This window comes from Eufriesea mexicana, unplaced genomic scaffold, assembly GCF_001483705.2.
Source record: "Eufriesea mexicana isolate 0111107269 unplaced genomic scaffold, ASM148370v2 scaffold92, whole genome shotgun sequence".
Classification (NCBI taxonomy): Eukaryota; Metazoa; Arthropoda; class Insecta; order Hymenoptera; family Apidae; genus Eufriesea; species Eufriesea mexicana.
This window is the reverse complement of record NW_016908266.1, coordinates 429,816-442,902: the sequence shown is the minus strand read 5'-3', so window position 1 is coordinate 442,902 and position 13,087 is coordinate 429,816. Positions and strand designations below refer to the sequence as shown.

At 36.2% G+C, this 13,087-nt stretch overlaps 1 protein-coding gene across 4 annotated transcripts in view; it reads left to right on the top strand.

The window, feature by feature from the left end:
• The window catches only part of Efa6 (Exchange factor for Arf 6), a 104,823-nt gene that overhangs the window by 72,031 nt on the left and 19,705 nt on the right, over nt 1–13,087 (top strand). For all 4 annotated transcript variants that reach the window (XM_017910298.1, XM_017910299.1, XM_017910296.1 and 1 more), the window contains exons 2-3: nt 1,421–1,487; nt 7,881–7,934. In XM_017910298.1, coding sequence (XP_017765787.1) covers nt 1,421–1,487; nt 7,881–7,934 — 121 coding nt within the window. The remainder of the gene's footprint in view (nt 1–1,420; nt 1,488–7,880; nt 7,935–13,087) is intronic.

Here is a 13,087-nt window from a genome sequence, read left to right as displayed (position 1 = left end):
AAAATTTCCTAAATTTTTCGTCCCATTTTTCGTTCAACATCAGTACTCTCTCGCAGGATATTAAATTCCATCGATATTCCTGCTCCCCTTCACAACGTGAAGTCTCGAAAAACATTCATATCCCAGCTTTTATTTCCATTGCGATTAAACTTTTCCATTTAATAGCAAAAATGTTTCTGCTAATTTAAATCGCTTCAATTCCTCCAATTTTTCCTCCATTGAATTGCGAAAAATTATTATCATTGCACATTCTCATCGAATCAACGTGTTTCATTTTGTTCTTCTTTTCTACCCAGAACTTCTAACCTCCATCCGATATTCCTGTAAAATAAGTATGAAAATACTTATAGCAGGTGTCAAGAATTCGATAGAACCACTTTTCTTTCTACAGTAGAAATTCAAATTAAATTTTCCAAGTTTTCCGTATCACGAAACGTGTTTCACGTTCCAATTCGCTCGCGGAGTGATCAGAAATTCACACGGTGTTCTTTTTCTTCGGAAATAGTGTACTACGAAAATGATAAAAATGCGCGAAAATTTGTACTATCGAAATTAAAAGGAAAAAAGAAAGGAGGAAGAATAAATAAGAATGGATAAAAATACAGAGGACCGTTAACGACCAGGCATTTGCATAATGGCGGTTCCGTTCGCCGATTTATCGACAATTCTACTCTCCGCTGTACGATATGAATTTTAAAACAATCATATTCGAACTTTTATTCCCATCGGTTAGTTTCTTCCGTATAACGATACAGGCATGTTTACTTCTCTCAATCCTTTCAATTTTTCTCATTTCAATCGAGTAAACGATTGCTATTCTACATTCGCATTGAATAAATATTTTCTGCTTCTTACCAAAGGCGGCCATGTTGAATCTGCGATTCGGTATTCGCGCAGAATAAATATAAAGGCGAAGAATCCATCAAGAATTCAATGCAATAGCTTTTCTTTCGATGTTAGATATGTACAAATTGAATTTTTCCTTAAGATACAACAAAACCGAATGTTTCCTTGTCACGGAGCACGTATCTCGCATTCAAATTGCGCGCCAATAAAAGAACTACAAAGAAAAATTCAAGAATTAATAATAATGGATATATTTAAAATACGTAAGATATTATATCTGAATAATAGCATTGAATTAATAAAAAGAAAATAAAAGTTGAAAGACCTACTGTAATAGTCGAATAAAAAGCCAAAAAGAAAGAGTCGTAGATTACGGATAATAGCGAGACATTTGCATAATGGCTGTTCCGCTCGCCGATTGGCCAGGGGGTGCTGGAATTCGTTCTGTCGTCGAATTGCCAAAAGCGGGGAGCAAATAGAGGGCCCTCCGGTTACACGGCAATTCGTCATCCCTGACCAATTGATCCTTCTGCAGAATGCGTTTTCATAGAAACGGTGTCTGTTGGTTTTGCAGGTCGAGGCCGGTGACGTCATACTCAGGGTGAACGAAGTCGATGTCAACCGATTCAGTACTAAAGAAGGTAAGAAGACCGACCTGCTTTAGCTTCTCTCTCCATCTCTTTCTCGCGATATAATGCACATTCGACGGAGTGCACTCGTTCTTCCTCCCCACTCCTGGCCACTTCTTCTTCCCCCTTCCATCTCCTGCCCTCTTGCGCCACTGTTGAAAAGTATCACCTTTTTATCCACGACACGGCGTATCGAACGCTCGCAGGATATATTCTTGTGTGTTTGATCGTGACGATTTAGCAATCGAAGGAAGCTGCTTTTTCTTTTTAAGAATCAAGCCAGTTAATTTATACGTGAAATGAAATTATTCAGCGAGTCAGACCGATCGATTTCACTTTTCATGAATTTTTCTGATATTAATAAGCACGATTTATGATTAATGCTTAACCCTCGGCTACTGACGCGAACTCTGGCGGAGAGAGTGGATTCTACGTGATACATTCTCCCGCGTGGTTGATTTCGTTTCTTCCTAGAACGCAATCAAGAACTTTTCGATTCATCTCGTATGAATTGTATTTTTTCTGTATAAGAATTGATGTTAATAATTATTAATAGTGATTTTATGTTAAGTACGTAATAAGCTCAGTATTTACTTGAGTGCCTAGGAAATAAGTGTTGGTAGTTGAGTTAACCTCTCTTATAATAAATATCTCGTGGAAATGATCGGTTTGGTTTCTACGTAGTTTGATTGTAATCTTGGTTGTTGGTAGTTTTTGGCAGAGATTTCAAGGCAGATTGCATCTGTAATGCTTGAAATGATATTCTATGACTCAGAATTGAGAGAATTAATTTGTATCAAGAATTGTGACCTTGTTTTGGTGGTTATTCGTGTCAGAGTTGTTAAAACAAGTTATATATATGTATTTGTGAGCTTGTAATGACACTTTATGATCAAATAACTTCAGTTTATTTTTTAGTATCTTTTTTTCCTATTGTTACTATCATTTGTATTATTAAAGGAAATTTTCTGACCGATAATTAATAATTTATGAAAAGTTATTTTTTGTAAAAATGAATTTATAATTGTTTGATGAAATTGTGTGTTTAAAATAATTAGTTTTTACGCGGAACGTGACATCTAATCATTATCTTTATTTTTAAATTTTAATCATAAGAGCGTAATTGCAAAGATAACATTAAGAAATTGACTTGTAATAAAAGTATGAGTAAGTTGTTTTCCATTTAGCAAAATTTAAAAAGCTTGTTATATACTTCTTTGATCTTATCTGTGTATCTATGTTTTGTTCGATTAAAACTTAAAATGTGTCACGATTTTAAGGTAATTTCCACATTTCTTAGAAATATTGCATCATTGTCTTCACTCATGATAATCACACGATGTAATTTCAAATCTTGAATTATATAAATGAAAAATTTTCCAATTCAAATTGAAATAAAATTCCATTAAAATTCAGATTAAAATAAAATATGAAATTCAAATTCAATCACAGATCCTACCTGATCTCAAATTTAAATGTATATTTGAAACTAGATTCAAAGTAATTCACCGTCCAAAAATTCATTAAGCGCAGTATAATATCCCATTTGTTGTGAGATAGCCATATCATATGCAGAACCATAAATAACAAATACCTGCTCCCCCCTTCCAATCCCCGAAATTCACAGTCAGAAATTCCATTACTCTCGCAGAACTGAACCACAACTCCCCCTGTCGAGCTTTCACCGTAACGAAATTCTCTCACGCAGATACGAGAGCTTCGAAGGTCAACGCGATTAACTTTCTCGTAATTGCCACATCCCGAATGGCCAACGAATTACGATCGTGAGAAAGAAAAGAAGAAAACGAGATCGATCGAGTGAAAGTCGGTCCAGCGGTTTTTATCCCTCGATTGTTCTCTTCTCGCGAAGGTCAATGGAACTCTCGATCGAGCATGAAAAATTCTCGATGGTTCGACTCGTAAAGTAACGGGAAAACGCTGTGTTTCCTGGCGGGAAGATGCACGATTCTCGCTTCGCGGCGTGTTTCGCCGGTAGATGGCAATAACTTCGCGAGGAACGGCCAGTTTATAGGGATTTATTGGCGCGCCTATCGACCGACTGGATTTTCCATAAAACAGGCAGAGGGCGCGGGTGGTAAATTTATATGGCGATTTCCGGCGGAAGTCGCATGACAGAAGGTTCTATAGAATTCATTCGGGCGTACGAGAAATCGAATGTTCGTAGATGAGAAAGGGGGCACCATAGTTACTCTTACGCGTGGAATTTTTCTGATCGAATTTCACGTCGGTTTTGTTCCATTGTGTTACGGACGCCTTTGCTCGCTGTGCTTTGAATTTCGAGATTGAAAGGAATTTTTTACACACTGTGATATTAGTTTTAGAGATGAACTCTGTTCGAAACATTTGGAAATAGTTATTCTTCTATCATCAGTTTTTCGAATATACGTTGATCCCGTGTCTCTGCATTTCAAGATATATATCTCAAGAGGTATTTATTTATTTATTCGACGAATAAAATAAAATATTCTTTTGTTTTTATAAGAATATAGAATTGCTTCGAAGTTATAAAATTATAAAATATAATATTAAGGTCAAGAAGTGTTTCCGTGTTGAAATTCGAAACATCACGATCTTCGTTTCGTTCTGGTCGCGTTTTGTCCGCTCGGTTCACGCATTTTTATATCTTCTTTTTTGGCTTGTATTAAAATTCGCGAAAAAACTTCTGACGTAGTAATGGTCATAGAAATCGAATTGGATAACACGAAGGAAAATCGTATACGTAAGTGAACAATCCGTTTCCTTCAGATTAGTCAACGACCAATTCAGAGGTTATGTTGATCGCGTTTAGCTTAACCTACTAATCTGTCAATTCAGTCAGCCCATCCATGTCATATTTATTCCTGGTAATGTTCGAGATTCCAGTAATTAATATCAATTAAACACAACAGAGATTAGATTAACTTCGATTAATCGTAAATTTTAATTTTACTCTTACTTTTTTTACCTCGTTAATGTAGCTATTAATAAAATTTAATTTCAATTGAATTGACTTATATAAAATAGTAATAATAATTTAATTCTTCAATGTTAATCGAGTGGAATTAGATAAGATATAAAAATAAAAATATATTATTGTGAAAACCAATAAGGACATTATTATAGTGATGTATAGGATTCTCAAAAATTTTTTTGTGTTCGTTTTATTCTACATATTTTTGACTCGGGATTTATGTTATTATAGTAAATTCTTCTTTCCCCATAATTCTCATATATTATCTTCTTATTTGGTTGATTTTCTAACCTCGAAATCTTGAAACTGAAAAAGCTTTCTTATTCTGATAATTCCAACTTTGACATTCCTTCTTGTAATTTAAAATTCTCTGTTCTTCATTCGTAAGAATTCACTTTTGAAACCAATATTCGTCAAAAAAAACACACGAGTCTACATTCCACTGTTTCGAATAAAAAAAAAAAGTAATTAAGTCTCTTTAAAAGAATAGAATCAAAAGATCCAATAAACGAAACTTTCATGATTAATCATTCGTCTGACACATCCCTGAACAAGAAGAAAGCAAAGTTAAACGAGAAACCGTAGAAGAAATTTCATTCGAGCCATTCGCGCGACTGAGGGTTGAGTCGAACGAGATTACGAACGAGTCGGGTTCAAAGTTACAGGTAATTTCGAGTAAGAATCGAGTTAAGAGCAGTGGATCACTTCGGATGAAAGGGAATGGACGCACAGGAAGGAAGTTTCGCTCATAAGCAACGGAGTTTCACCCGAGTTCCCTTTTTCTTCTCTTTTCTTCCCGCTTTTTCTTCTTCCGACTTCGTCCGACGGATGTCGCGTTCATCGAGGTGATGGCGCTGCGAATTTGATACATCTGGGTTAGACGACGGCGAGGTGGGCCATTAGCGGCCATTTTACGATGACGCAGGTCTGAATTCGCGCCGTGCACGTGAAATGGGACACTTGATTGACTGTATTACCGGTGGCTCGCGAGCACCGGTGCATCAAACGAAATGACCCTTGGTTAATTTTATATCGACGATGCAGTTACCTTCAGCCGCCGTACATTTTGGGGCCCAGTCACGGAGTAATACGGAGAATTGAAATTTTTTTTGGAAGTAGTTTTATTCTGCCGTTTAGCGCTTGATTGGTTAGTTGGATAGTTGAGTATGAAAATAATGGATTGAAGTGTGCGCTTCGAGATTAAATTGCTCTCTTTTATCTTTTTTTAAAATTGATCATTATTGTCATCATTATTTATTGTTCAATGCGTCTATTATTAGGCGCACAGATGTTTTTCATTAATGCAATACATGTAGAAGTAGTAATATTAGATGTAGAAATTATTCTTTTCGGGATTGACTAAGTGTGTTACAAGTTATAGGTTAACTTCTATCTTCTGTTCAGCTATTATTAATATTTAATTTTTAGTATAAGTGCTACTAAGTGAGAAGATACTATTCATTAATTTGATAAATATAATGGAATTAAAATAGGTAAAATATGATAATGTAAGTGACACGAATTAGGCAAGTGACCAAACCTAACCTATATCTAACTTCTTCTACCATCTTCTTTCACTCTAAACGCAATTCGTAGGAAACGTGATCTTATTGTTACTATCCAAACCTATCCTAAACCTGACTATACTCAACTGCTACTGTGTGCTCCTAGTAACAGGCCTCCTATAGTCGCATTACTGTTACTAAAGCTATATACCTTATAGGAACCACTCCTCACTCTATCATCAACCGCTTTGCATTTGATATTTCGAATGCTTATGCGATGTAGACACACATATCTATAGTCACATCGTCGACTGTAGCCATGATTCGTTATTATATTCGGCCATTGCAACCGCACGTTACCATTTCCACGTAACCCCTCCTAAATATTCCGAATCGCTCGTCGGGAGTCGAAACGCTTGTACTTTTAGGCTCGAATGGTTTTACGATCGCTGGAAATCGCTCGGATCAGGCTTGTACCATCGTGATCGTTTCGCGAGGCACAAGGAACATGGATGAAATCGTTTGGTCGAGCGTGAAGCGTCCGAGGCAGCGCAATATCGGCCACCCCGTATTTCCTCTGGCTCTCGTTTAATTTGACAAGCTGACATCGCGGACAGACACGAGGCGATATTTCAGTCCCGTGATCCGTGAAGCGTTCGCGTCTGCTCGACTCGGCTCAGCGCGTTTGCGTTTCGCGGGTATAATTGGTAAACTTGGCCGGTCGCTTGTCCGGAAATGGGATGGTGGGGCGGGTGTTTAGTCCTGCGGGACGTTCGTGCAGATGGACGTAAGTTTGTCCAAGACCCTCTGGGAATCGGGGAAATTTGTTTCCCGGTGCTTCGAAGCTTCGAATCCTCTTTCGATCGATATCGAGATCGACGATTGGTCATGATTTTGTTATATAGCAAAATGGTGGTTTGGTATTAGTCGTATATGATCGTTACGGTGGTCAATCATATAGAACTCGAAGAGAATACATCAGAAATCATACAGAACTCGAAGAGAACACAGCTAAACAGAACTCAGAAGTCAGAATGCATATAGAATGCATCAGAACACAGACATAACGCAATATCACTTAGTATAACGCATACACATCGCATTCGAAATCATAACAACTACCAATGTGATAAAGTATATACAAATACAAAATTATTAATCATTTATTGCATACCCAAGGTGTTCAATATCTTAATTGGTAGAATACACTGAGAGCAGGTATCCACAATGAGAATCCTCAGCTGGTTTCGTACAACAATGATTTCTTGTCGATTATAGTGATTTTGGAATACTCGACAAAGATCCTCTTTCTTCCTTATAGGGCTAGAATAATCCGAAATAATTTTTCCTACGACCCCCAACCGAAGAAAGAGGGCCACGAGATCTACCGGGTTAAGACTCGAAGACACCCGGTCCTCGAGAGACGTTCGGTAGAGTATTGCAGAAGCAAAGGGTTCACACAGACTCAACGTTTAATTAAACCAACCGTCTCGGCCCGCCATCTTAATCGCGCAAGGCACACATTCCCGCGGCTCTCATCCCTCGAACTCATCCCTCAGCCTATCCCATTAACGCGTCGAGTTAAATCTTCCATTTTGCCCGCCTTAAAACCGTGTTTCGCGAGGGAACGGTTAACCAGCCTCCAAAATTGCGACCCAGAACCATCCTTTTCGTCAGGAGGAGCTCGTTTCCCTCGTTAATCCAAGCACGATGGCGACCACCCTCTTCGAGGCCTAGAACGTCCACGGGTTCCTCTCGCAAACGACATCACGGTCTAGCCAACCCTTTCACCCTCCATTTTTTCCTCCGTTCCCTTCTTATTTTTCGTTCCTATCTTCTTCTTCCTCCTTTATTTTTCGCTACGTTTGCCGTCCTGCGACCCTTTGCCCAGCGTCTTTTCTGACGGAGTTCCGTCGTTTTGTGTTTCAGTGCTGAAATGTCTGCGGCTCTCGTCGGACCCCGTCACCCTGAAACTGCGAAGGGGTAAGTGAAGTGCGTCTACAAATTCTTTTATTCGCGAGAAGAACCACGTTCAGCCGGCTATAAGCCGGGCTATTGAGCCGTTGACGAGGAAAAAGGGTTTCACGGGCTCGCCCGACTGCCTTTTTTCGAATTCTCATCGTAGAATATCGGCAGTTTGGGGATGATTATTGGGCGGCGAGACCTTTTTCGGGTCGCGTGGGTCACTCCCGCCGTGATTCTGGGGGCTAATTGGGCAGGGGTGTCTAATGAGGGGTGGCGAGGTAGGCTGGATAGTGATTTGTCCGTGCGATTATTTTTCGTGTCTTTTATTTCTCCTTTTTACTCGATCTGCCACAGGATACTTTTAGATTTCGGTTTTCGTATTTCCGAGTCGATATGTTTGGATAGTTTTGTTACCATTTTCGTGACCATATAATTATTTATAGGGTGGATATAGTTGGATTGGGATTAAATTTGAGAAAGTAATTGTTTACGACTTTGTGTATATTTTTCAATCTTTATATTTAATAATAAAGAGTTATTTTTAATAGAAAATCAAAGCAAAAATAAGTAGTCCAAATTAAGAAACTTTTGTATTAAAGATAATTAATATTTATTAACACTTTATCTATGGATAACGCCATTTAGTGTCAAATTGAATACTGCCATAGGAAACCAACGTTATGACCCCATAGATAAAATGTTAAAGGACTGTTCAACAAAAAATTCAGGTAAAAATAAAACAAAAAAGAGAATTATTTTCAACAAAATATTGAAACAATAGCAAAAGGAAAAGAATTATTTTCAATAAAGAATTGAGGCAAAAATAAAAACAATGGAATTATTTTCAACAAAAAATCAAGACAAGAAAACTTAAAAAAAATTTTTAAAAAGAATTATTTTCCATAGATAATCAAGATAGAATCTCAAAGTTCAAACTTTGAAAAGTATAAGGATTTAAAAGCGAAAACCCAAAGCAAAAATAGATAATCCGAATTACGTCTAGTTTTAGCATCAATGGTAATGATAATGAACGGAATTTATGCACCAAAGAAAGCAGACGCGCGACAGTGAGGGTAGCAAGATTAGTCTTTGACTCTCAATGCTGTAGACATAGTTCGAAATAAGATTTTGCTCGTTATAATCGCGAAACGGGGTTAATCTTCTCTGCTGATGTACGAGTTCCCAGTTCAACGCCAAATATCCCTCAGCTGCTGTACAGGGAATTGCCTGGATGTTAAACTCGTTGTTTCCCCGATGAAAATTTCAATAGAGCTTTTGCAGTGGGGTCTCGATTAAACGGGAAATCGCTAAAATCGCAAAAATCTAGGATTTTTAACCCGCCTGCAACGTCAATAAGGATTCTTCTACAGATTAGAACAAGTCTGAAAGATAACGTAATTAAAACTCGTCGGTGTTATCTGGTTAAAAATTTTAGTGACGCTGCATCATTGATAGATCCCTGAGCTTATCCATGGAAGCTCAAAGATAGTGATTAATTGATCAAGTTTGGAAAAATTATTACCTCGTGATAAAATTCGGATTGTTTAATTAGAGAGAAGTTTGATTAATTATTTTTCCTCGTTCGGGAATTTTTTTAATTTTCGAGGATTGATAATTGGGGTGGGTAATAGTGTATATTGGAGACAATGGTAATGGATGAAATTAAAATTGCAATAAATTATTGGGTGTAAATATACAGGGTGTAAATATCTCTATGATTTATTGTGCATTGGAAACATGCAGTAGTAGGGGATGCAATCGTGATTATATTGAAATTTCAATGAATTTTAAATACATTTTTCGTATGAACTAGAGGTGGGTCTGAATTTAATTTTCAATTAGGTTGGAAATGAATAATTCAGGTAAAATCACTTCTATGATTTACCGTATATCAAAGACGTACAATAATAATGGATCATAATTATATTGAAATTCTAACTATAAATAGTTTTCTTATGAACTGCGGGCGGGTTTGAAATGTATTTTTTCAGTCTTGAAATTTCGTATGATTTTTAAATTTATATTCTCTTCATTAGAGAATCATATACAGTAATTCGTGTTATTTTTAGAAATGGGGAAAAATTCTTGAGTTTCATAGGGTTTCGATATATCTCGAAAAACCAGTCTCTGATATTAACCAATTTGGTCTAGGTTTACGGAACTCGAAACTTTCCCGAGTTCTTCATCTTGAAGGATTTCGACATCTCGAAAAATACTCGATATTACCCAATATAATCTCCAATATCAACCAATTTCGACTAGGCTTGGGAAACTCAAAACATTTCTGGCTTTAAAGAGATCTTGATATTTTAACATCTCAAAAATTCCAATCCTAATCTTCACTGCAGTGATGAAAGATTAATCGACTTAACCTCAAAGTAGTATCTTCGAATCTCATATTATATACTCCCATAAGATATTGCTTTTGGTATTTTAATATCTCAAAAATTCCAACTCTAATCTTTACTACACTGATAAGAGATTAATTGACTTAACCTCAAAATAGTATCTTCGAATCTCATATTATATACTCCCATAAGATATTGCTTTTGGTATTTTAATGTCTCAAAAATTCCAACCCTAATCTTCACTACATTCATAAGAGATTAATTGACTTAACCTCAAAATAGTGTCTTCGAATCTGAAATTATATACACCCATAAGACATTACTTTTGATATCTTAACATCTCAATATTCCCAACTCTAACCTTCACCACGTTTGGTAAGAAATGAATTAACTTAACCTCAAAGTAGTGTCTTCGCATCTCATATTATATACACCCATAAGACATTACTTTTGATATCTTAACATCTCAATATTCCCAACTCTAACCTTCACCACACTGGTAACAAAATAAATTAACTTAACCTCAAAATAGTGTCTTCGAATCTCATATAATATATTCCCATACGACATTACCCTTGACATTTTAACATCTCAATATTCCCGACTTTAATCTTCACTACGTCTAGCAAATAAATTGCTTTAACTTCAAAATAGTGTCTTCGAATCGCATACGACATTACTTTTGACATTTTAAAATCTCAAGATTTCCAACTCTAACCTTCACCACGTCTGGCAAGAAATGAATCAACTTAACCTCAAAGTAACATCTTCGAATTTGATATGAAATGCTCGCGTGAGACTGGCATAGCAATTTACGTTCGATTCTTAGGACCTCGAAGCTCCCTTATGTTTTATCGTTTGGAGAAACCTCCGTCGCGATATTAACCAATCAATCGACTTACGTAACGGTCGCCATTCGCGAGATCCTCTACGCGGGTGAAAGTAGCGGTGGTGGGGGTAAGTCGAAAGAAATATCGAGAGAGCGCGTTCTCCGCAGCTCTCGCGTTCCATCGATAAGCGTAATCGGCACTGCGTGGGCGATGGACTTCTTGGCCGGTTTTCCCGATCGCCTGGAATCTGAGGAGCGTATCGTATAACGGACACAGGTCCACTCGCGCATTCCTACTGGATGGATCCGCGCAGTCGGGACTGCGCTTGGAATGCAGGGAAGAGTAACGTGTTTGGCCTGCTGGCCAGTTCTCTCCGCTGAATGCAATGCAGGAATTTTATAGCCGAAACTACCTTAATTTTTGGAGGTTGGAATTATAATTTAAAAGCAGGTTCCCCGAATGCTATCGATTTTCTTCTGTTTAGTATTAAACCCACCGCGACCATAATGACTGTCTCTCGACGATTTTTGATTAAAAATTACGTATTCGGTCTTATTACTTTAACTTCGTGATTGTTCTTGGAATATATATAGGGTGGACCACTTGACATGTATAGTTGAGTAATATAGTCAATGTAACAATAGTCAATTGTTACTACCTTCGCGTTATTCTTTCACATCCTGTTATTTGAAATAATTTTTTTATTATTTTTACAATAATTAAATAAATGGTCCACCCTATATATGATACATTTTTTCATTATTTTAATTTTCCATTATCTTCTTTTGTTACATTTTCTTTTTTTACTTTTTTGGTGGGTTTGATATTAAAAAGGGAGGGGAGGGTTATGGTTAATCATGATTTTGATTGTAGCATAATTGGATAGTTTGATGAACTGATTTTAATGTTTGGAAAAAGGGGGGAGAATTTGAATAAAATTTTCAAATCTTTGGGAACTATTGATTAATAATGTTAAGGACTGGATGGACAATTAGGTTTGGAGGATGGTGTAAATTTTGAATAATGAATGCTTTATCTAATATTTTATTGCCATATGATTGTGAAGAATATTTCACCTGTATAGGCACCAATGATACCATTAAATGATACTATATTTTCTATATAGCAATAGTGTAAGTATTAAAGGTGTCAGATTACAGAATGGTGTATTGAGTAGCTTGATTTAGCGTGTTCTTAATGTTATTTGGTAGAAATGAGGAAGACTCAACTAACATTTTTAAATGTTAACTTCAGGCTTACCTGCAAAGTTGATTATGTAACAAATAAATTGATTTACAATTATACAATTCAATTCTGCATTTCAATTCAGTCCAGGATCATCTTTTATACAATTAGGTGATCAGTCCAGTTCTTATCAATCCAACGATTCTACGAATTGTAATTTTATTTAATATAAATATAATATAAATAATAATAATAAATAAAAATAAATATAACGTAAATATAATATAAATAATATTTAATTTAATATTTAAATATTATTAACGATATTAACAAAGGTGACAAAATGCAAGCATAATTTTTAGTCACTTTGGATAATTAATTAATATGCAACGAATTCGTGTTAACAAATTATTATTTAATTGAATCTCATTAGCCAATCTACTTGTAAAATGAGATTTCGAAAGATGTCACTGCGCAATTCGAGAAACGAGAATATTTACTGCAACATATTTGATCCAATTTAGCCATCGCATTCCCACCAAATTATTCTGCAGCTTCTATCAACCGGAACACCAATGTTATTTCCATCGAGTCACTCCACCTAAGTTTGCCCTTCAGCATTCTATTCCTATCCTCTATCGCATAACTTCAATGCCGTTATCAAGTTCTATATCATCATTAGTTATCAGAATAATCCAACACTTTTTCCAAAACCACATCTGGATTTCAAAATTTACTAAAATCTTATTAATATCAATTTCCATAACAAAAATCCACATCAAAAATTATTATTATCAATTTCACTGAT